General features: G+C 45.6%; 1 protein-coding gene across 1 annotated transcript in view; it reads left to right on the top strand.

Annotated features, from left to right (window-relative positions):
- The window catches only part of LOC126548022 (uncharacterized), a 177,250-nt gene that overhangs the window by 48,261 nt on the left and 103,808 nt on the right, over positions 1 to 25,181 (top strand). The window contains exon 3 of the mRNA XM_055063307.2: positions 20,573 to 20,869. Coding sequence (XP_054919282.1) covers positions 20,573 to 20,869 — 297 coding nt within the window. The remainder of the gene's footprint in view (positions 1 to 20,572; positions 20,870 to 25,181) is intronic.

The following is a 25,181-nucleotide window of genomic DNA, read 5'->3' as shown; positions in this document are numbered from 1 at the left end:
CTGCGCAGCCTCACAACGCAGCCTAGTATTTGCATTTACAACCTCTACCAGTACATGTGAGCAAAACTGCGCGGTTCGGTTTTACTGACTACTGTTACAGGCTGCTCAGAAAAGGAATATTTTCTGAAATCCCGCTGTCCGTAAACTTTTGTCGTTGACTGTACACACGTAGCGCCTAGCACACGACGCGCGGCACAATCCACACTACGTGGGGTGCCGCCCGTGCCCGCTAGGGGGCGACTCTGCTCGATCTCGTAGCTCTTGATCTCGTAAGAGGAAAAAAACGAAATCAGGAAAGAAACAGTTTATGATAACTCAAAGGGAAGCTCATTACTTTTCGAAGCGAGATCGGGATGCCTTAGAACACGTACCTATAAAGCGAGATATAAGACGGAAGAAGAAGCATGTGCTTGCTGCGGTAAAGCTAGGGAAACTATGGAGCATGTATTGCTAGAATGTGAAGACGTCTACCCAGCGGTCGATTTTGGCGCCACTGGTCTCCTGAAGCACTTGGGTTCAGCGTGAGCAGTGGAAAAGGAAACATGTCCGCAATAGGCATTAGTAAGAGGCGATTGGAGGATTGGTTGAAGAAAAGTAGGGAAACGACAAAAAACGCAGACGTACAAAAGCACAGTTCGAAATAGGGGATCAGAAATTTGGGTGGGGTAGTTTATAGTGTTTATTTTCTCTTTTTTATTATTTAACCGAAGTAGCACGTTAGGCAGTATAGTACCAAGAGCTTGGTGGCACAACCCACCGCCCCGTTCCAAAGGGGACGCTTATAACATCCATCCATCCATCCATCCGTAGCCAATAGCTTGCTGGCGTCGCTAATCCAACTCGTCCTTTCTTGCAACGTTACCACGTTACTGTGATGTTCACAGAAAGATAACCACACTGGCGACACTTGGGCAAGGACGACAAAAAGAAAGGTCTATTCCACCATTGCGTGAACGTAACGAACTTCCATAGCTTGCGTGGCACTCTTTATTTAAAGCCACCTTATCATAGAGGGCAAGGTTAGCACGCGTGAGCGCGTGCTGTGGTGAAACGCACGATAGAACAGCTACCTGCAAGAAACGTCGCAATGATTAATGCTGTGAATATTTGCTTTATATTACGACACTCGGTGGGCATCAATTTTCCTACCGCACAGCTCAAAGCCAAAAATATCCGCCAGTCCACTTCTGTGACGGTGGTTGGTCAGCGAAATATTATATATGTTGCTCCTAATCTACGGCAACTTGTCAAGCACTGATCCCATGATGTGCGCCCATTACGCATATTGCTCTTCAAAGTGATGTATGACACAAACACACGTTTCAGTGCACTTTACAAAACCCTGATTTTATTTATTACTTTGAAATTGCTGCAAGAATTGCTTTGTGCTCGCTATGATACATACAGATGTTTTCCGTTCTTATTTGACAAATGTTTTTGGTCAAAGCTAAAGCGATGCGTGACCCGTGTACAGTAGTTGATTGAATCGTATTGTTGAAGTAACCGAGGCCAAAGTCTTCCACAAAGTGGGTGAACAACTGCTTTGTTTCTAGTTTTGAGATGGCAACGTTAAAGGGTCACTAAAGGCAAATACTAAGCAGACGTAGACTGTTTAAATACCATTCTAGAAACCTCGTAACGCTTATTTCGTGCCAAAAAAAAAAAGACTTCGTTTACGAGAAAAGTGCATCTGAAGGGTCCTAATAACTTTTTCTAAATTCAAACCTCTCGCCACCCAATCGGGGGAGTGGTGACGTTGCATACGCCATCACCACCCTTTACTTCCGTCGGTGAGTAAAACGGCGCCCGACAGACGGCGGTACCGAGCCAATACAGAGCGATGCTCATTATAAAATATAAAGACGCCAAATAAACAGACACACACAGGAGAAGAGAACGGGACAGGGCGCCCTGTCCCGTTCTCTTCTCTTGTCTGGGTCCGTTTATTTGGCGTCTTTATATTTTATAATGAACAGCTACCAACTAGCCCAGCAAGAAGTGCTTTTAAAGCAGAGCGATGCATTCGCCGCTGCAGCTGCTTTTTGGTCAAGGGGCGTAGAGCGTTTGGGCATCCCGCGACATCATATGGAAGTTGAATTCTCCATTCTCTGCTACTTGCAGTTTGTGCGAGTTTCGCGAGCCAGCAAAACCAGTGCAGCACTACGCGACAACGAAATTACTGAAACGCGAAAGCGTGGGCGGCGCGGAGTCGAGCGGAAACGAAACCTTTCGACCGCCCGCGTCGTTGTGAAGGGTGATTTCAATGAGTTCGTTTGTTTAAGGATGAAATAGAACTGGACAAGTAGCATTTTATTTCGGCTTATAATACAACACAATGATGTTTTTTGCAACGAGCAGTTCATTACTAGTGACATAATACAAATGAGGAGTGCCTTCGTCATCGGGCAAGTGTTTGAATGTCCCGGGGCAGTCTCTAATCATGTCTCCTGCATTAACCTCAATTTCTCGATTATTAAGGCTCTGTTCGCGATAATATTAACGCCTTAGATATTCTGTAGCACTAATATATCACTTTAGCTTGACTTAATATTTGCCTTTAGTGTCCCTTTAAAGTCTCAGACAACGACCACCGCCGAGGGATTGGCGGCGACGTACGTTGATCAGCGCGGAGGTGCGCCCATCTCCTCATCAATCACGTGGTTTGACGCATAGAGTTCTCTACGGTATGCTAGAAGGAACTCTGGCGCTGCAATCGTTGAGCGACCAGGGGAATGATGGGAAATACATGGATTTGTCTGATCTTCGTTCTTGTGGATTCAGACGTTCTTGTAGATTCGTTTATTACGCTTTGTATGACTTCATTGCCGTAAATTTCAGAGCAATCTATACTTTCCTAAATGCAGAAGGCGCTGCGAACACGCACATTCGCTACTAATTGCTACGATTGAGCTTGTCGACGTGGCCAAATCGAAATGCGCCAAGCGTGTCAAGGCATTAACTGGCCCACGATAAATTCACAGGGGCGTTTCATATCGTTTGTCAATGCATAATTCCATGGCGTAATGGTTTCAATGTCGGGCTTCTGTGCTAGAGGCTCTGTGTTCGAATCCTTCCGTCGGACGATTTCAAGTATGTTTATTTAATTGTTTATAACACAGTACCTTGCTGAAAATAACTAGTTTTCAAAGTCCCGAAGGCGCTTGAAGCCAGAAGGACGAAGTTTAGGCAAAACCGTGTACCTCCCGTAATTCCCATGCTGGCTCAACCGCCCCCATTGCAGCGCCCGTAGACAACAGAGAGCCTTAGAATGGGGGGCCCCAAAAGTTTGACGCCCCAAAGAGCTTTGCGGGTGTTAGCATTGGGGCACGCAGAAGTGAAGAGCTTTATAGAATAGGGATCCGCGTTTCCGGATAGCGCCTGCAGCGCCACTTTGGCGTCAAAGAAACGCTATTATGAATAATTAAATAAAACGTACCATTTCATGATAAAAGTAATTTTCACACTCGTGTTTCCACGTTTAATTACAATTTCGAGGTTATTCTATTAGCAGCAAGCATATAGTTCCGGTTAGTTTCGAGTAACCAACTTTACGTGCCTTTACCAGCCAAGCTAAGCCGTGTTAGGCGTACGAGCCATAAAAGCGACAATCGAATTCGGAATCAGCGGCATCTAATTAATCAATCTTCATAACGCACGCTAGTTGAGAGAAAGCGATAACCGCAGTCACTTCTAGCTGGCGAACTTGATGCGTTACCACGAATCGAACCCATGGAGTTTGGTTCTAGGTTAGAGCCGTCGCCTCGAAGGGTGCCGCCATGTTTTTTGACACACAGCTTTTGGGGACCCCGCTTAATCAGTGAAATAGCGTGCCCGACGCAAAACCCAAGCGTAGTTTACGTCTCGCGCATGCGAAGTGGCTTCGACGCTGTTTGTTTGGGGCCCCTATTCTAATACTCTCTACTATAATGCCAGAGTTCCCTCTAGTGATTATTGTATGAAACTCTATGGTATCACGGATGTTTTCATTTTTGCGCTTCATATAGAAACGAAAGCTGCGCTGTATGTACGCATGTGCCTTACGGGGGTATGAGCCATTGCTCCTGTCCCTGAACTGCCGCCGTAATCGGCCCACTGGGCTGTCTATCGACGTGACGGACGCGAAAAAATCTCGTAGCCATAGGCATCTTCGCTGTAAAAATGCCGGCGGAACCCATCTCACGATGAATGTCGACATTCTTGTGATTAGCATGAAAGCAATATAGCGACACACCGTATTCCCACCGCGAAAACGCGGCATGTTTTGGGCGTGTAGATAAACCAGGCTCTTCTCTGGCGCTTCGCTCTGGACCACGGTGTTAGGCATAGGTCAAGTTCTCTGGATAAACTGCGCCATCCAGCAGCGCCGCCGCAAAGCCCGCGCGTGTGTGAATTCAGGCAAGACTGCATGGATAAATATATGACGTGGGGTCGATTTGACCCAGCACCGGAGAAATGTAATGGATCTTTTTTTTGTCGTTGAACAGTGGCGGATACCCAGTGACTAAAGTTGGTGTTAAAGAGGTTAATTGAAGAGCGACACATACTCAGTGTCACATACTCAGTGTCACATACTCAGTGACCCAAGTTTATCCAGCGGTTGGTTTCGAACACGGTTCCCTCAACACAGCAGCTCGATGCTGTACGCATCATACCATGGAATACCAAGTGACCCAAGTTTGTATGAAAGGAAAACGGTTAGATCCGGACATGGACGGACAGACACCGGAACATGCCTGAAGTATCCTAAGAATGTTAATCGCATTGATACCTCTGGACCTTGGCTCATTTCTGGCTTTAAAAGTGGCATTATTCACATGAATAGAAAGCTAAATCGCCTGAGAAACTAAGAAATCTAAGAAACAGTTCTTCGACTAAACATTGAGCGGTTTTCTAAAAGTTCCCCACAAAAGTTCTGGAGGTATTTCAGTAACAGAAAAGATAACATTGATGAAATGGTAACCAGGGCTGAAACTTTGACAAAGACAGCAGTCATTGCCGAACATTTTAGTGCTTTTTTTAATCTGTGTTTTCTAGCGATACAAACACGAAGCGAGGCGAAAACCTAGAGCGCATGATACGTTATCCAATGGAAGAACTGGTAATCCCTCGAGAGGGAGTTTTTAAATTACTCCTGAATTTAACGGAAAAAAGTCTAGTTGGCCCGACGAGAATTCTACTGAATTTTCGAAGCGCTATGCCGAATGGGTATCCTTTTACCTAAATCTTCAAAAAGTCACTGCGTAAGCATTCTTTCGCACAGGACTTGCGCAGTGCCATTGTCATACCGGTATTCAAAGGCCGTGATCGCACATTTGCAAGTAATTACCGTCATATTTCACTCACATCAAATGTTGTAAACTCATAGAGCACATCATCGCAAAACAATTTTTTCGAAGAAAATAGTTTACTTTCCTCCTGTCACCATTTATTCCGAGTTGGGCTGTCGACCATTACACACTAATCTAAACAGTGCATATGTCTTCGCCGCAGCCCTAAATTCCCAGAAAAAGATTGACGTCATTTGTATAGATTTTGCAAAAGCGTTTGATTAAGTGCGTCGTGATAAGCTCATCTTTAAACTTCCAGAAAATGCTATCGAAGAAAGCCTAGTGGTTTGGATAAAAGAATATTTAAATGATCGAAAACAGTCAGTGCGTTTGGATGGCAGTTTACCGAGTCCACTTCGAGTGCTTTCAGGTGTTCCTCAGGGTTCGGTGTTGGGCCCACTCTTATTCCTGATATATATTAATGATATTGCAAGTGTAGTTGAATGACCGGTTAAGCTGAAGCTTTTCGCGGATTATTGTCTAATTTATTGTACCGTAACCAATGTGGAGGATCAACTGAGAATTAGCTGTTGTCTACCTAGATAATTGCAGTCAGTGGAGCAACCTTTGGGGCATGGAAATCAACTACACTAAATCAACGGGTACGCATATCACTAAAAGAGTAAACTTTATGCCTTTTAGCTATCATATTGACGGTAATTTATTAGTTCATGCTAGTCAAATTAAATATCTAGGTCTTACAATAAGGCAAACTCTGGCATGGCATACGCATATAGAAAGCGTGTGCTCGAAAGCGAATCAGAGACTAGGATTCTTGTGGCAGAGACTAGAACAAGCTACGCGGTATATAAGGCTGATCGCTTACAAGACTTTCATTAGGCCGTTGCTAGAATATGCCTCGGTCGCCCGCATAAAGAAGGATTAAAAACAAATTCAGAAAAAATTCAACGCCAGCACTGTGCGCGGCATATGTTCCAAGTGCCGTGGGTTATTCACACAAATGCTGCAGTCCTGCGAATTGAAACCGCTACAAGCACGAAAGCTAAAGAATCGGATCAAAATCTTCTTTTTTTCAGGGGCTGTATGGACGACTTAAAATTGATAAATATTTGTATGTAACACTCCCAGAGAAACGAAGCCTTTGTGTTAATCACAATTATGTTTTACAGTCATACTTTGCTCGCAGTTGTCTGTTTCGCGATTCATTTTTTTCCAGCCGTAAATGAACTGTTGAATGAGTTCCCAAGCTTTGTTGTTAACTCAAGCGATGTTTGTCAGTTCGAACAATCCTTATATATGTATTTAAAGGATTACGCTGCCTCTGGATGTACTTGTTTACCTGGTATGCCTGTGTATTTTTTAACCCTCCCGGTAAAAACCCTCAATAGAGGGTTAACAATGTTAAATAATTAATTAATTACTTTTACTTCTAAAATACGCCTGTTCTTAAATTTACATCGCCAGAAATGATCCCTTGACGCTGCAATGCAACAAAAACTTATGTTGCTCGACTAGGTGTATTATTCAACCTTATGTGAACGTGCGAGTAATTCGCGACTGTCATTTTATTCTTTAGCCGTTTGGCCGTTCCATATTCGTAAATTGACTTTGTAGATTTTTGGCGGCAGTTATACGTCGCGCCTCGATTTTATTTTGAAGTACTTAGACCTTCTGCGATGCAATAATTGCACTACACGCAAGTTATCTTGTGTCTACAGATTAATAAATGTAAGTTATGGCATATCCTCATAATCACACGCCGATTACGAGAATGCTACAGAACTGTTAGTATTATTGCGAAATTATTCTTGTCGTCTGTGATGTTGTATTACATTGTTTTGCTTGCAAACGTTTCTATGATAAGCTCGAAAATGAAACCGGACCGTTTGTCGATGAATGATCTAACGTCCGGTATTACAAAATTATTTATAGCAGATATCCTACCTATGTCACTGATATACATGGCTGGACCACTGTTGTCCGCCTATAGTTAGGCAAGTAGAATACGTTGGCAGTATTTATGTACCGGTCGTGTTTCTTTTTTCTTTAATCATCTAGCAGCTCAGTGAACGATACTTCAAGTAGCCGCACAGAACGCAGCGCGGTTTTAACGATGCATAGATCGCTTTGGCCAAATCCAGAGAGACGACTTTCCCGGTAATACAAGAGCAGAAAATACATTTATGCTCTCATCGCTCTTCTGTCTAACCATGCATGTGTCCTGGAGTAATCTTCCTACGGTTTCTGTCCTTTCTTCAGAGCACGAAGGCGAATTTCGTTAGCAGCTGCATGTACCAAATATAAGAATATTGATGCACGTACCAGTTGTAAGAATATTGATGACCGTCTCCACGTCAGGAGGCACTGTTATTGTGCGCAATCCTCATCTATCATTTAGGCGCGTCTTCCAGTTTATCTCACGCGTAGTATATTTTCTGCCATGCGATAGAGTAACCTGACTGGTAACTTTTTTCGCTCACGACAACCACGCGCACACACTCTTGACGTTATTTTTTTGCACCACCACCCCTTTTTTCTGTTTTAAGCATACCGAAAAGGAGGAGTGAGTTTGAACGGAAATTTCAGGCAGCTTATCAATACAGGTGGCGCCACATTTAGTGCATTTTTTTTTTTTTACAATAGCAAAAGTGTCGCGTCTGTGGATAAATGATGCTATCTTTTTCTTTTTCATGTTCTCATGTTTGTTTGTTCTTTATTTCGCCAATGCTACCTGCCTCTAACTTTATTAAGCCATACCCTGCCACTGTATCAAGCATGTGTGCAGAAATAGTTCTGGACAGGCAATTAGTTCACTTGTTATGGCCGCTCGTTCTCGAACGACGCATGCACACTAGAAACCGCTCTCAAAACTTATAAATACTCTCCTTCTTACCACCTTCTTTAAGTGTGGCGAGCTAAATGAAAGACGAGTCTTGTCCGTTGGAGGATGTGCATAATAAACATCGCTAGCATAATTACTCTCTAGCCTCGCTGTATCATGCTTGCATCTCTCTAGCGCCACCGCAGACAAAAAAAAAATAGTTTTAGATTAAGGGACGCAAACCGGCCTTGCGTATACCTAAGAACACAAATTCTGCTTGGATTTCGCTAGGACCCAAGCGACTTGCGCACACAAGCGAAACGCAGGCCTCTTGTGTTCCGTAATCTGAATCTAAATATGAAGACGGCCGTATGAGCCGTTAGAGGAAGAACAGTTGCTCCTCAACGGCCTTACTCGATGGACACCCTGTCGCGTTTGTATATTTAGGGCCGGATGGCACACCACGTCAGTCGCCGTCACGTCGGCCTTGCATCTTCATTGCAACAACTGAACAATCTTTGAAGTTTTGCAGTTTTGCGGCAAAGCTATTAGCCTATCGCTGGTCGGCGTTTTTCGTGTCCGCGTCCGTCAGCAAAAATGTGGGCCGATCCCGGCTGCAGTGCCGGGCAGGAGCTCGTACCACTGCAAGGCGTCAAGCACTCCGCAAAGAGAAAAATACATGCATTCCTTGGAATCGCACATATAACATTCAGACCACCATTCGTTTCAATAACGAACAAGCACAAAACAAGCATCCGAACCACATAATTGATGATGAGGCGCTCCTGACAACAATGCGAAGCAGGTAGTGCTGTCCCCTTATATACGGTTCCCGATAAAGGTTACTGTTGCACAAGCTGCCGCGGCGACGGCAGATTGTGATGTGGGGAGTAACGTCGCTAGCATTTCTTATATAATAGAACTAGCCCAGCAACTAATTTCATTGTTGTTGTAGCACCACTATGGATACGCAGCGCATAGTTAGTTAAAACTCCCGAAGAGCAGCGTGAATACGAGGAGCGGCAAAGGGAAAAGAAAACGGCTATACGAGAAGCGGCGGCGTGCTGCCAAAGTTACCATTACCCTCATTACTACCATTGCTCTGAATTACCATTACTACCATTACTCTAAGGCAATAAAGCATTGCATGCCCCCCTCAGTAGTTGTAGTGGTGGTTTTCAACAGTTTCACTGGACATCCACTTTCGCAGGGCCGGGATGGCGAGTAAATTTTTTATGTGTGAGAACTAGGGAGTATACCGAAAAAAATATGTCACACGTTCATGCAGAATATTTTTCGAAAGGATGATGATGTCGAGAGACGTTGTTATAACTTCACGGACCAAATATTATTTCCTACGTGGCCGCTATGCTGGCAGACCATCGAACAGAGTGAATAGCGGGAAAATAACGAATAATTCGCTCTCTTTTTCTGGGCCACAGCAACGTCAGAAGCAGCGCTGAATGGCTGTCAGTACAGCTATCAGAAATCTCAGCGCACGTACTGTGACGGGAGATGGCGCATGCGATGTCCCGTGACCGCGGCCTTGCTCCACTTTTAATATGCTTCACTGCATACTACATCTGTACAGCGGCGAAGCTCTCTTAAGAAAACCTTTTATTATGCTATACATATTAGACCTTTGCCCTACGCGCATGCCTCAAAGCATATCTCGGTCTGAAGTGAAATGAATTAGGCCTACACTTCCTACACATAGAGGGTAATAGAACTTTCTTTTTTTTTATATTGTGGTTCACTGTACTACTCATAAATGGCTTGGATTTAAATCTGACTTCGGCTAGCTAACTAGCACATAATGGCAATTGCGATACGGCTGTACTGCATGACGTTTTTCAGTCTTCCCGTACAATCGGGAGGATTAGTCGGAACTCAGGAGTCTTCCGGACGAAACGGGAGAGTTGAATCTACCTATTTTAATCGTCGAAATCGCGCATATAAATTAAAAGGTCCTCCCATATACTGCTGGTTATTATAATGCAGTTGTGTTTTGTTGATAAGTGAGCACATTAATAACGGTTGCGACCTCATTGCGAGTTTCGCGAGTATACGCTTACTATTTTGAGTTACTAACGTTACTTCCACTACCTACCTAGGTAGGCTATATTGTGAAGAAAGTTTGCAACCCTAAAGTCAGTAACTACTACAACCTTCTTTCTAAATGTGTAGGTCTGAATCATCGCTACTCATTTCGGTCTGCTGTCTGGAGATGTGGTACGATATGGGGAAAGAGCGGCCCCTCTCCCCTATGGTTGTCTGTAACGCGTGGCACGCAGCACTGCCGTCGATTCTGCCATCGCTACACACGTGCTGATAGGCGGGCGGTGATATTAACATACCACTTTTTCGGTTAATATAATGCTGACGGCATGCGAAATTCAGATGTGCTCAGAGACTATAGCGGCGCGGGTGCACTGGTGCGATGTCCTTTGCGGTTGACCTGTGACGGCCGGGCGGTCGGCGTCGAGTGCAGGCGACTCTTGGCAACTCCCGGCCGTGTCAATGCCCCGATGGGCAGCGTGATTGGTCCATGCGGCGATGGCCGCGAAGGGACCATCTGCAGCGCGCGTCGTCGCTCATCGCCAGCACGGGTCACCAGGGGAGGCGACAGCGCCGCGCTCATAGACGGCCTCGCTGACGCGGTGTAGCGCGAGAACGATAGCGCCGGCCCTCGCTGCAGGCGCAATTAATGAGAGCTGCCGTCACGGCAGCCCGACCATCGGGAGCTGACCGCGCCGCTGTTCTCGCCGCAGGGGCAGCGGGACAAGCGGCGGCCGCAGCGCGAGCAGTTCGTGTGGATGCGCACGCAGCTGTGGAACGCTGCCACGCGAACGTCTCGATCGAGCCCGATTAGCGGCGCCTAACGGGCCTTCTCGGTTAATAGGCCATTATGGAGTGCATAGATGACACGTTATTTGGTGGATAAAGATCGGCGACTTTGCCAAGAGAGACCACCCGCGTGGTTGTTAGTGCTTAACATGGTTATTAGCTAGATGGCCGTCGCTCTGCTTTTGTCATCCCATTGCATTTCACTCTGTAATTAGTCTATTTGATCTGAATAAGTGGTCTCAACAATGGAGACCTTTACCCTTTACCTTTTCCTTTTACCCTTTATTCCTTTACCTATTCCCTTTACCCCTTTCTCCAGCACAGGGTAGCCAGCCGGTACTTACACTGGCTAACCTGCCTGTCTTTCCTCCCCTTTGTCTCCTCCTCCTCCTCAACAATGGAGCAACATATAATTGGCATAAAGTGGGAAAAGTCTAGTATGTAGCGCAAAGTTATTGAGACAATGGCAGGAGATAAGACTCAGACAAGCGTTATATGTTGATAACATGACACCCACACCAAAAAGGCCGAAACTCTACCCTTGCAAAGGAATTAAGCTTGTCGATAAACTTGATATTATCCATGATGGAAAAGAAATACAAAAAAACAAGTACGACTCTAGAAACAATTGATAAACATCCCAGTTAATAGAATCAGTATTTATTCCCGAAGTGTTTCTCAACGTCTAATTGGCAATAGTCCCGTGAATCAAATGCGTCAGCTGCTCTTGCTAATGAAATTCTGCGTCGACTATTGTCTGTGGTACATTTAGCCCTCAAAGTTCGCCTTCTGTGGGAGCAGCTCGGTATTTGAATTCGCTGACATCGCTATCGGAGAATATACACGTATAGTGACGAAAATCACAATGCCGAGTTGCTCACAGAGGAGAAGAAGATGGTTGCCTTCTATAAGTGTTTTGCCTTCTTCGGGATGTGGCTCTCAACTCCACATTCTTGCTGACCTACCTATGCCATTAAACACAGATGTTTAATGTAAAACGTGTAGTGTCGCTAATTTTTTCAAGTGTGCAAATAAAACAGTTCTTGAACCCATCACTCGAATAAATGTCGGCGTGCCCTCTTAGGGGTGGAGAAGTTAGGAGAGGATGCGGATTTATTTTGACCCCGTGGGGTTCTGTAACGTGTACGTGAACATAAGTACGCGAGCATTTTTTGCACTGCGCCCTCATTGGAATAGAGATGCCACAGCCAGGAATCGAAGCCACGATCTCGTGCTCAAATCCTCGCACATAAAATTTGCACATAAATGATCAGCCCGAGCAAAAATAATCTGAGACCACTTGCAAAAATAACCCTCGGGTACAGCATTCTGAGGTCGCCTTCACACTAGCTGGGTGCGTCAATACCGTCGTGGTGTTTGGAAGTATCCATATAATGACTCCTCAGTCTTACTTTGTGTGCGCTACACTCCCTCTGGCTCATCCTCATCAGTATATACTCTAGGCTGCCAAAATAATGACCATAGGCACGATTAACATGAAATACTTAAAACAAAAAATATATGCCGCTTTGTTTTTGTGAGCGTAAACGTGGCCGTGTGACGCGTTAGTTGAGGGCTGAGTGTTCGCACTTTGCGCAAGCAACACAATTAACATATGTAAAACAGCATGCTCTGGCTATTAAACAACGAGTGGCGCGTTAGATGAGCAAGAAATAACCATTCGGAAGTAAGCAAAGCAATAGAAAGGGGCACAGGCCATATACGTATATGACTCACGCAGGAATGGTTTAATCTCTTCACTAATGGGCTCTGATATTCACAATTCGCCCAAGAGGGATGACTGCCATTTCTTGCACTCCACATGCAGGATACTCGAGTGCAAGTTTACTTAATGGAGCAGACGTTCGAAAAACAGGGTTGCAGTATATACCATGAATCCGCGTTGCCAATGCACGTGCATGTTTGGCGCTAGCGGGTATCGACTCGTGCTGGAAGGCTCCCTCGGACATCATTGCTGAAACAGGGAACAATCTAGAATATTCAGCTTAACCTCCCCAGACTTCCTTATTGTGACAGCTGTCATTGCTTCGCCACTCTTTTCGGAGAACGGCGGCGTTCAAGAGGGCTGCGAAACACGAAAATCGGGTATGAGGGCAGCAATTCGCGTGCCGGTGCGTGGGTTTCCCCGTCAGTCAGGATAACACCGGCATTTCTGACATGTTTCGCCATCGCAGAAGCTCATTTAGATGCATTGCGTCATGTGTTTTCGTTTGCAATTTCTGTGGAACGCATTAGCGGAAGCTCGTTTTCCGTTGCTTCTGTACGAACTCAGTGAAAGAGTTTATTGTTTAAAAGTGCAACAAATTGGGCCCGAACAGTAAATCTACTAATAAATTTGGCTACAATTCGGGCAGTGGATGCAGCGAGTAGCAGGTAGACGCTATGCATCGCTGGTAATTGTGCCGCTGTCATCGCATTTTGTGTAGCTTGATAGACCGCAGAACAGTACATGATCTGTCTTGGCAGCGAAACTACCAGCTTTCATCTCGAGGCCAACGCAAACGCAAAGCCATGTTTGGAAAAGTACGCTGGGTATGAGTAGGACTACGTTCTTTCGATGTCCTATTGCCTGCAGTATGAGCTGCAACGCGTGAGCCGTGGCCGGGGTGCTCTCTGGGTCGGCTTTATTTACAGCAGAACTCATCTCACCAAGACTGTCAGTAGTAATCCTATTAGTATTGAGCAATGTAGAGACGCACCGTATTTCTAAAGTCACGTTTATTTAAGATCTGTAGTGTCGATTCTGAGACTTCCGTTGCTTCGGCTATATGCGACATACTGCAGTGTCATTTCACTGTGCTATGACGCTCGTTTGTCAAGGTCGCCCAGATGGCATGACGACGACTGTATGACGCAGACTCAGTGACGACAATGGAATGACGTCGGTGCAATGACAAAGGCGGTATGACGGCAACGGTACGACGACAATGAGATGACGAATTGTATAACGATGATAGCGTGGCGACGACGACGACGACGCGAGACAGTGGGAAGACGACGAGTACATGACGACGATGACGTGACGACGGTATGACGACAACCGGATGGCGAAGCCGGAGTGACAACGATGGCACGACCGCGACGGCATGACTACTATGGTATGACCACGGACGTATGATAGCGATTATCTCACGACGCAATGACGACGATGGCATGACAACAGCGACATAATTAGCATTGAACAAATTGAATAAACTCTGGGGTTTTACTTGCCAAATCCATGATTTCATTGTGAAGAACGCCGTATAGTGAGGGATTCCGGATTAAGTTTGACCACCTGGAGTTTAATGTGCACCCAATGCATGGTACACGGGCGTTTTTGCATTTCACTCCCATCGAAATGCGGTCGCTGCAGCCGGGATTCGATCCCGCGCCCTCGGGTTCAGCAGCGCAACGTCATAGCCATACGCCGGCGGGTCAAGATTGATTGAGGACAGCATAATTACGATAGAATGATGAAGAACACATGACGTTGATGGATCGGCGAATCTGGTATGACGACGGCATGACGACAACGGTATGACGACGACTTTGTGACGAGGACACAGTGACAATATATATAGTGGGATGTCGAAGTTACGAAGTGACGAAGATGGAACAACCTCGACGACATCACGACGACGGTATGACAATGAATGCTTGACGACGACTGTATGAAAACGACGCAATGACAACAATACAAAGAATATATATGAGGACAATGGAATGATGACGAGTATATGACGACAATGGCGTGACGGCGACTACATCACGAAGCATGTATGACGACGATGATATAACGAGAATTGTATGACAAAGCTGGAGAGACGTCGATGGCACGACCACAACGGCATGACGACCACGGTATTATGACAGAAGCCTGATAGTGACAGTGTAACGACGACACAATGACAACGATACCATAGCGGTGGCATAATCACGATTGAATGACGACAGCATAATTACGATAAAATGGCGAAGAGTAACTTCGATGGAACGACGCAGGTGGACAGCGAAAACGGCACGAAGTCAATGGGATGACGTTGCTAAAATGATGATCATGAAACGGCAGTGTGACGACAGCGGCATGACGACTATGTATGACGACGACTGTGTGACTGTGTGGCATGACGGGAGTCGGATTCAAAATGGTGACGATGAAACAACATCTACGGCATGACAACGAATGGATGACGACCACTGTACGACGACTACACAATGACGACGAATACATAACGGTATGAGATCAATGGGATGACGACGAGTGTATGACGACAATGGCGTGACGACAACTATATCACGAAACCTGTATGACGACGATGGTTTGACGACAAAGGCATGACAAGAGTCGAATGAGCAAGCTGGCCTGACGACGATGGAACGACCACGTCAACATCACGACCACGAACACACACCTAGTGGCCCAAAGTGGTAGACAACTTGGCCACAGGGACGCTCCCGCTACTCACAACGAGATTATTAAATTTTTCTACATGTCTAGAAAGGTCTTTACACCCTTTCACGCCAAGTTGAATAGGGCGCAAGCCGTTTCGCTTAGACTTCTACAGACCAGCACATGTCCGTGTCTGTCCGTTCTCCAGGAGGCTTACCCCGACGTATATTGCTACGACGCCTGCCCGTCCTGCGGGCAGACCTCCACTCTGGCGCACATGCTTTGGGAGTGTGGGTCGACATACCCCAAGATCATCAAGGAGGAGTGGGACTCGCTTCTGCGTAGCCCCGCTCTGGACAAGCAATTCCTGGCTGTCCGGCGTACCCGCGACCGGGCCGGTGGGCTAGACCTGCCGGTCCCGACGTGGAACTAGCCGGGTGCGCGACGAGTTCGCGTCCTCGCCGAACCTGCAATAAAGTTTCTTCACTCACTCACTCATTCACTGGGTCGGCGTAAGATTAGATAGATAGATAGATAGATAGATAGATAGATAGATAGATAGATAGATAGATAGATAGATAGATAGATAGATAGATAGATAGATAGATAGATAGATAGATAGATAGATAGATAGATAGATAGGCAAGCGGGCGGGCGGGCAAGCTCAAGACGGATGAAGTAGGCAACGAATGTTAATCGCGTTAAATAGTGGAGAGGGTTGAGTGATAATACACTGTCCCGCAATACCTCCACCGCAATTTCACCGAAGATAGAGAGAGAGAGAGAAAGATTTTTAAAAACCGAGAATAGTTAGTAAGTTTGGGCAGTGGTGCGTTGTGACGAAGCCTGCCGCGCTTAGGGGTAAGACGTCGCATTGCTTGGCGGGCCAGCGTGTTATCGCTCTACGAGGAGAGTATATGATGGAAAGCACCGGGGTATGTGCATTGCTAGGATGTCGAAACCCTCTGCCTTTTTTGTTTCGGAAGGGTCGCAAGTTAGCGCCACCAGCTTGATTCGAAGAGCACTCTCGCCATGGCTCGTGCATTTAAGCGCATACTGAACGCAATAGTACACCTGCGCAAGATAAGTTTTGCGAATACGGACACAGGCGTCACCGAAAACTGCGCCCGTTGTGTGACGGACAGTATAAGTTTGCAGAGACAAAGCTGCAATGCATACATAATGTACAAGATTTCATTTGGTTTTTCTATTATTCTACAAGTGCCTAGCGGTAAATCCTCCTGGAATAAAAATTGACAGTCACTTTAGCCTACGCTAAAGAGGATGATGGCGAAAAGCCTGCGCGCTCACGAAAGATTCATTAAATTATTTGACATTCTCATTGGAATGCGTTGTTACTTCCTATTCCTTCCTCACACCAAAGGTCGTGAATTCGAATTCCTTAATTAACTATATCTTAATTAACCGTGCCTTAACTAAATTCGCCCTGATTAACACCAAAAGTAGCGGGTCAGACTCCCACCAATGGTCGTGGGTTCGATCATAAATGGTGACATCATCAGTTTTGGTGCCATTGAACTTTGGTCCCACCAGAGGTCGAGGGTTCGACTCCCACCAAAGGTCGTGGGTTCGAGTGTCTTAATTAACTTCGCCCTAATTAACACCAAAGGTCGTGGGTTCAACCATCAATGGTGGCATCATTAATTTTGGTGCCGTCGAACTTTGGTCCCTCCAAAGGTCGAGGGTTCAAGTGCCGTAATTAACTTTGCCTTAATTAACACCAAAGGTCGTGGGTTCGACTCCCACGAGTGGTCGTGGGTTCGACCATCAATGGTGGTATCATCAATTTTGGTGCCATTGAACTTTGGTACCACTAAAGGTCGAGGGTTCGACTTCCACGAAAGATAGTAGGTTCGAGTGCCTCTGCCTTTTATTAGCTTTAAGTATTATTATTGTTAACTTTATTAACTTTAATAAGTGTTACCTATTATTAAATTAACTTCGAACTTTTAGTCGTGAGTCAGCGCTCGTGTGTCGTCTCTCTTCTTCGTACGTGTTTTTAGTGCGCGGTGTAAGCAATAATAATGCGAAAATAGGGAGGCTGACCAAGGGTTTTGCCCTTTCTCATTGTGGTATTTAGATATCGGTGCTGATCTGCCACACAAAAACTTCTTTTTTAAATTGTCATCTTCCTTTCCCTCAGTCTCTTCTTTTTTATACGTGCATAAACAACAGCAGTATCCCTGCATGGTTAGTTAGCTGACACCCTGCGCTGTATACGCAGGATGTCATTCATGAGTAAACTTCCACACAGCAAAAACGGAATCGGGAATTGGCATTGGCGATATCGTGGTCCCTCAACCGTATGGCGGAATTTCCATTCGTAATGATTTACTTTAGGAATGGAAGCAGGAACGGCGGCAAAGTTTATCTGCATTGAACTCTGACCAAACGCTCTGCGCCCATATTACAATTTTAAATCATGACATATCAATAGGCCACGTAAGATAGGTTTCTGCCAAGCTTTTGCGATGTGGCGTGTAGACGAAGAACAAGAAAAAAAGGCTGGCTGCTTCGGCTTATTGAGTAATAAAGCGAAGAAAACTCTGCATCGTTGACCCAGCGCGGATGAATAGAACTGTAAACGCTTTGACTTCATGAGCACAGTGTTGCAGGCTGAATCAACAGGACCAATCAACTTCTGAGTGCTGGTGCCGAAGGTTCCGTCGCAAAGATAAAAGCTTGCAGCAACTACTACTGTTGACAGAGCGCATAGCTCACGTTCGATTGCGATGTATATATATATATATATATATATATATATATATATATATATATATATATATATATATATATATATATATATATATATATATATATCGGCATGACAACGACCTGCGCACGACCCCGGTCTTTCGCCTAAGCTGCTGGCTCAATACCACGGACCCTATCGGATCGTCGCCGTACGTCAGCTGTAAACTATGTGGTCGAACCCCTGACTCCATCTGACGACCTGCGGCGGCGCAGCCGTGAGACAATGCACGTCAACCGGCTTAAACTGTATTATGATCCCCTTATTGTGTCGTCACCGTGAGTGGCCAGTATGGCTACTCCTCTCTCGGGGGGCCATTGTGAGGAAGAAGATAGCACAAGCGTTACTGCGGCCGCATGTTTCCTGAAGTGAGAAAGACCAAAGGGTTGGTGTCGCTGTTCTTGCTCGCGCTGGCGCTTGGCTGGAATTGCTCGGCTGCTCTCTGCGCTGTACCCGACGTTGCTGCGATTCCAGCTAATAGTCAATAAACCTCGTAGAATTATACATACATATTGTGCTAGCAATTGAAGAGACAGAGGCCAGAGTGCGAAGCAACGATTAGCTTCGGCTTCAGCGAAGCCGACTGGGAAGAGGCACTCCGGAGCCCATCGCTCCAGACACAACTAGAGCAATCCAGAGGGCCCGAGAAAGGGCGGAACATCACGGTATTCCTGCCCCGACTTGGACGCGGCCAGCGGCTTCCGCGGGGCCCCGATAGGGGCCTCCGCTGAAGCTCCTCAGGATCAAATAAAGTTCATTGTCTGTCTGTCTGTCTAGAAAGTGAGCGTACTGCGTGCTAAAAATGAAATCGTTTATTTTTTTTTGTTACAACCGTAGGAAGCAAACAGGCAGTGAAGCCAGAGAAGGCATATTGGAAATTAATTTTGATGTTAAATTGAAGGGTGAATGAAAAGGTAAATGAAAGTTGACGAAAAGACAACTTGCTGCACGTGGAAGCCTGGCCTATTATGCGTGCGGTGCTTTATAAGTTCGGCTACCACTGCGGCCATCCTCCCATCTAATTGCTTGGGTACTTGTGTAAAGATTGGCCCTGGGAGTGTTACACAGTGCCTCTCACGGCGATGGCGGCGGATATGGCCTGCGCCAGCGTGGGTATTGCTCTGAGGCTTCTAAATAAATAAAGTGCCTGTAGTTGCCTGAAGCGTGATTAAATTGAAGAGTTGACACAAATACGTTGTTGCTTACGATTTTCGCTTTAACGAAACGGAATTGTGTGCATTCTTAGGCTTCTTACTTTGTGCATACCTGAACGCGCCTCAAGAACCGCGATGTGGGATAAATTAATTGAACCAAAACGTCTAAACAAGCATCCTAGGCAGCTTTGTGTTTGCATAAATGACAAGCTTTTTGCCACTTGCTTATAGTAGCAAATGTTCCTGCTTATTGGTAGGTCTCATAGTCATCGACATACGTTTTAAATAAGAGGAGCTGCCGAAAAACAGTGAAATTGTCTTTGTGCATGTGCTAATTGCAGTTATCTGTTCTATTTGTGTTTGTTTGTTTGTTTATTTGTTTGTTTGTTTGTTTGTATTCCAGGTTGAAGCACAAGCATATTTGTGTTGGTGGCTCAGCCCATACAAAAGTTGGCAGGCTGACCAAGTATTCGTTAAGCGTTTTATTCATAAAATCATTTTATTATTGCCAAGTCGCCCGCTAACGATATGTTCCCTAACAAAATTAGCTGTCTCCTGTTATTACGAACCACTGTAGCGTGTCAAACGCGTTCTAAATTCGGGCCCTGGTCTCGTATTCCCAAGAGCAGAAGCCAACCAACCGCGATGGTGAACATATTAACAAAGGAGACCGGCCAATGACAAGGAGTTTTTAGGTCAAGAAAGAGAGCGAGAAAAAGCCTGTCCATCTGTCTCATTTATTTATTTATTTATTTATTTATTTATTTATTTATTTATTTATTTATTTATTTATTTATTTATTTATTGATTAATTGATATTGCGATTGATATTGTGAAGATCTAATATCTTCGCATCTATTCCCGAAAATTCTCTAACGAAAGCGCCATACGCCATTGGCCATCGCCATGGTCAGGACCGCCATGATCGTCCAGTTATCAAGATGATTGCTACATTTGTTAGTGACGGGCACCCGAACGCTCGCAACTGAGAAAACTCTCTTACCTAGCAGAATTTCTGTGCAGATGGGCCATCTATAACGAGACTGAAGGCGGGATTAAGAATCAAGGCGCGTATTCACGAAAAAGCACTTCTGCTGGAACTTTTCGTAAGATCAGACGACAGCCAATCGTGGTGCCGGACATGTTATTAGCGATGGCGGAAGAGCTAATGGCAAACAGCACTTACAAACGAAAACTTTTGCTAATTCGGCCCCAGTTTCATACCGTAAAAGTATCGTGCTTCGTTGCAACTTCTGTATAGACATTGTCTTTTGTTGTTGTCTTTTCTCCGCTTAGCTCGACGAGCAAGCCGGCCAGCGGAGTGGAGCCTTGTCGTCGAAGCTCGAGTCAACGACGCCAATGGGAACGCGAACAGTAGCCGGGCACAACTCCTCGTCATACTGCTGTCGAGAGAACAGCAATCCAAGGCATGCACGTCCAGGCGAAAGATTTGCTTCGGTTTTGAAGACGGCCTCCGATTCGAATACTCGATCCACGAAGTGGCCATTGCCGGCACTGTGCTCGACCTCGTTAGGCCACCAGCCACGCGAGCCCTCTGCCCGGATTTGGAACCAACGTACGCCGTAAGCCAAGGTCAGTGCCCTTTAGAACAGCGCGAGCAAGACTTAAAAAATAACAAAAATACTTTGCCGGCCTCTAGGCACTGGCCCTTTACACTTGAGCTCTGTTTACCTTTCGCTCACCAGTCACGCCAGTGCATAGAAATGGCTTAAGTGTATCTTGATACATAAGAGAGTTTTAGACGCAGCTTATGCATGCTCCAGAACCTTGGCCTTGTCAAAAATAGCGCTATAGCAGCACTGCACGTGAGCAGAACCCATATTCTGCCTGGGTTGTTTTGTAAGTACGACCGTCGATGTCCACTAAGGCTTTCCGTTTGCCTGTTAGCCGAGCAACACGTAATACCCGAGTGGAAAGTATAAAAAGGAAATTCGTAATACCAGCCCGTAACACTCCAAACACCCCGATGCTGTCCTCGTGCTCTTATCAACCCCGCCCCACTCCGCACACACATACACACACGCGCGCAGGCACACATTCTTTTCTTTCTGGCTAACTGGCTAACTGGCTACTGGCTTAGCCAGTAGCCAGTTACTGGCTAACGATGTATTACTGGCTGGTAGATTACTGGCTAACGCTGCTACCAACTTGTGGCAGAGTGCTGCAGGAAAAAATCGTTAAAAGACGAAGGCATTTTTATCAAGCTCCCTGCACTTCGGTCCAAAGTAATCTCTTTTTTGTATGTGTTTTTCTTCCACAATAGCGTGCGTTCCATACGTTAGTTATTCGGATGGCTGGTCTAACTTTAATAATCAGTCATGTTGCATATTGAGTCATGTATGCGCGAATTGTCAGATTAGAAGAATTTCGCGCTTCGAGAGAGTTTTCTAGATAACTGGCCTGTGCTAGTCAATGCTCGCTCAATTTGGAACAGAGCTGAACTAGGATGCTTGTTTAGGAACGTCATATGGCCAACAGTACAGGCAACAAGAACGCACGGAAAGTTCCATGTGCCGTTGGGCACCTGGAACCGAATTGAAAAAGCTTTGCGTTCGTGAGTGTTGTTTGCCGTTGGCCGGTCGCCTCCGCCAATATAATGTCCAGCATCAGAATTGGCTGAACTTTTTTTTTTTATTACGAGGTCACTTTTTTTCTTCTGGACACTAAATTAGCGAAGGCGAACGGCCAACTGTAAACAGCAGTTACGAACGCGAAGCTTTCTGAATTCGGTCCCAGGTTCGAATGGAAAGGACACACAAGACACGCGGACCTTTCCCTTCTTTCTTGTTGCTCAGTAAGCGCGTTTTAATTGAACATTTACAGCCAACGAGCCCCAACCTTACCCCTTCTTTGAGCGTTGAGCTCTAACAGCCCCTCCCCCCCCCCCCTCCATAGTGTCACTTATTTTTTTCCATCTCAATATGAATTAATGTCCCCTTATTACACGCCATTTTCAAGCCCACTTCAGACGACCGCCGTACAGGTGCCGCTCTCGTACGCCTTGTTGTGGCTCTGGCGAATGACCTGATGGGGCATCCCGCAGAGCTCTAACCATTCGATAAGTTTCCGAGAGGCCCAAACGGAAGTATCCTATATAAGGTGAAGATTAAACGGGGCAAATGACACCAAACAGCCTAAGTATGACATGCCCTACTTTCTTTTACGTGATTGTAATGCCCAATGAAAAGTCTGGCCGCTGCGTGACGCTTCCCGAAAGTGCAACTGGAGCCCGTCCACGGTTCGAGGCAGTTGGTCCTAGTCCCGGGAAATGCTTCTTGTAGCACTGGAGTGTCGTTCAAGGCGACCTGCCCCATCCAGCTGAGCGGCGCCGGATAGAGGCACCCATCGGAGAATAGAGCCTATGGAGTGTCCCCATTGGCCGAACATGACGCCGCTTGCACGGGCGCCCTACGATTGGGTGAACATGACGGCACCTGTACGGGCTCGCCGATTGGATGAACATGACGACACCTGCACGGGCTCGACGATTGGCTGAAAATGATGTCACCACGATGGACTGAAGGGGGTATAAGCCAAAGAACCATCGGGAAGAGAGAGACGTTCTTCTTGCCGCGGGCCGCAGCGCCCGATTTGCTGCCGGCCGTCGATGACTTTTTACTGTTATTTCATTTTTTTCTATTCCTGTACATGATGTAAACAAACTTTCATTTCTCTAAGTTCCCTGCAACGTCGGCCAACTCCCGCACTCAACTACAAGATCAAACAATACGTAGAGCAAACAAATACATTTTGGGAATGTTCAGTTGATAGTGTGACATTGGGAAAAATTATCTGACTTAGCACAACCTTGCGAAATTAAACCCAATATTCAGCAAAGCTGTTAGTTCGGGTACGCAGTCCCAAACCTAATCCCTTTTTAAACACACTCTATCACTATAACTTATCTACCAAATACGCCCAAAGTTCTCTTTCGGCAAGAGTTCTAGTCTTCCGACAATTAGTACAATTTCGAGAATTTTGTGACTCCCTCACTCGCCCTACAGCATTCAAATCTCGCCGGCACATTCTCGAAGGTGAGGTTTCTACGCGACAAACCCAGTAGTTTCCTCGCGTTGCTCGTATAGAGCCTCAAAACGGGCCCGGGTTATTCTACTAAGACTGGGAAGCCAAGTGTGGAGGCATGCCACCCGATCAATAAGATATGCTAAACTGAGGCGGCGGAAACATAGTCGTGAATTGAAAGCAAGTGTGATTGAAGGATGCAGTAGCAAAACATGCACCGGAGTCAGCCTCCAATAAATCTTACGTTGCAATTGTTTTTTTTCATTTTTTTTCTTTGCGCGTATCACTTCCGAAATAAATGTTAAGGGCTGCACCATGCGGTGTGCACGTAAATTCGTAAATGCACAAAGGGCTGCGATATTGTAGTGGTGCTTCCACCCGATTCTTTGGCCCTCTTATCATTCACTGTTCATAGCCGGCTGATCCCGCTGATAACGCGGGCGGAGCGTCGCTCTGACCACTGACGAAGCGCGAAAAAGGACCAGCATCAGAAAAGGGATCACTGCAAAATCGGGGCCCTGAATTCAATTTTAACCACTCATTATTTACTTCAAAGACAATACCAGCTAACATTGGCGCAGAAATAGAAGGCAGATGGGGTATGTAGTTTCAGTGCACATTCGTCAGGAAATGTTTCCATGCCCAGTGATTCTCGATGTACCAAGCAAATGAGGGCTCCAGAGACAAAGCTGCTGGACTGAACGTCGTCCGATCTAGATAAAAGAGAATTAGCAGCTAAATTTAATTGTAATGCGTCAGGCAATTTACCCTCTGGTAGCGCTTTCACGCAGTTATCTTTTGCACGGACGTCTGTACCTAAAAATAAAAATTCAGTGGCCATTTAGTGGTAAGTGCGAGAGAAATGCGTTATCATTGTGTCGCACCTCATTATAGTCCCGGATCCATGCTTTAAAGCGCGTTCACTACATTGCAAAGTGTTGTTCAGTAGCTCACTCGACACACGACCTACCTCTTCAAAGAGCGAAGTGCAATTGACGGTGGTCCGGAGCAGACCACTGTCGGCTGAACTACATGCATGCATACATACATACATACATACATACATACATACATACATACATACATACACACACACACACACACATACACATACATACATACATACATACATACATACATACATACATGCATACATACATACATACATACATACATGCATACATACATACATGCATGCATGCATACATACATACATACATACATACATACATACATACATACATACATACATACATACATACATACATACATACATACATACATACATACATACATACATACATACATACATACATACATACATACATACATACATACATACATACTCGCACATACAGCATATGGCGCGCAGTGACGATGTTATCGCCCTTGGATTTCATACGGAACACCACGGTGACGGCGGCGACGACAACGGCAGAAATGCTCCTGGAGTGCCCATATAATTTCTATTGCAATAAAAACAACACAAAAAATGTCTCAAACCGCCACGCTGGGCGCACGGTACTGCGGAGTGGACTTGAACATTGGGTGCGTCATAGCAGACGACGCGGCCGTCACCACCCTGAACAGAGTGAGCGAGAGAGCGCTCATCGTGGCCCCCTAGGAAAATAGTACGCAGAACGTCAATACAATTCTCCGCAAGTAGAAATGTCGCGAACTACGGGCTAGTCTTGGAATTTCTGCTATGTGGACATGACTTGAGTACCGACTTGCTTCATTCCTACAATTGTAGCATATGCCCTAAATTAATTAATTAAAATATTAGCGAGAATTAGGTAACAACTTAATAAAATCATTGATTATCATGTATTTTTATGTCCTCCGCCGCTTATTACCTTAC

The sequence above is a fragment of the Dermacentor andersoni genome, chromosome 1 (genome assembly GCF_023375885.2).
Source record: "Dermacentor andersoni chromosome 1, qqDerAnde1_hic_scaffold, whole genome shotgun sequence".
NCBI lineage: Eukaryota > Metazoa > Arthropoda > Arachnida > Ixodida > Ixodidae > Dermacentor > Dermacentor andersoni.
The sequence above is the reverse complement of the archived record's forward strand: the minus strand, read 5'-3'. Positions and strand labels throughout refer to the sequence as shown.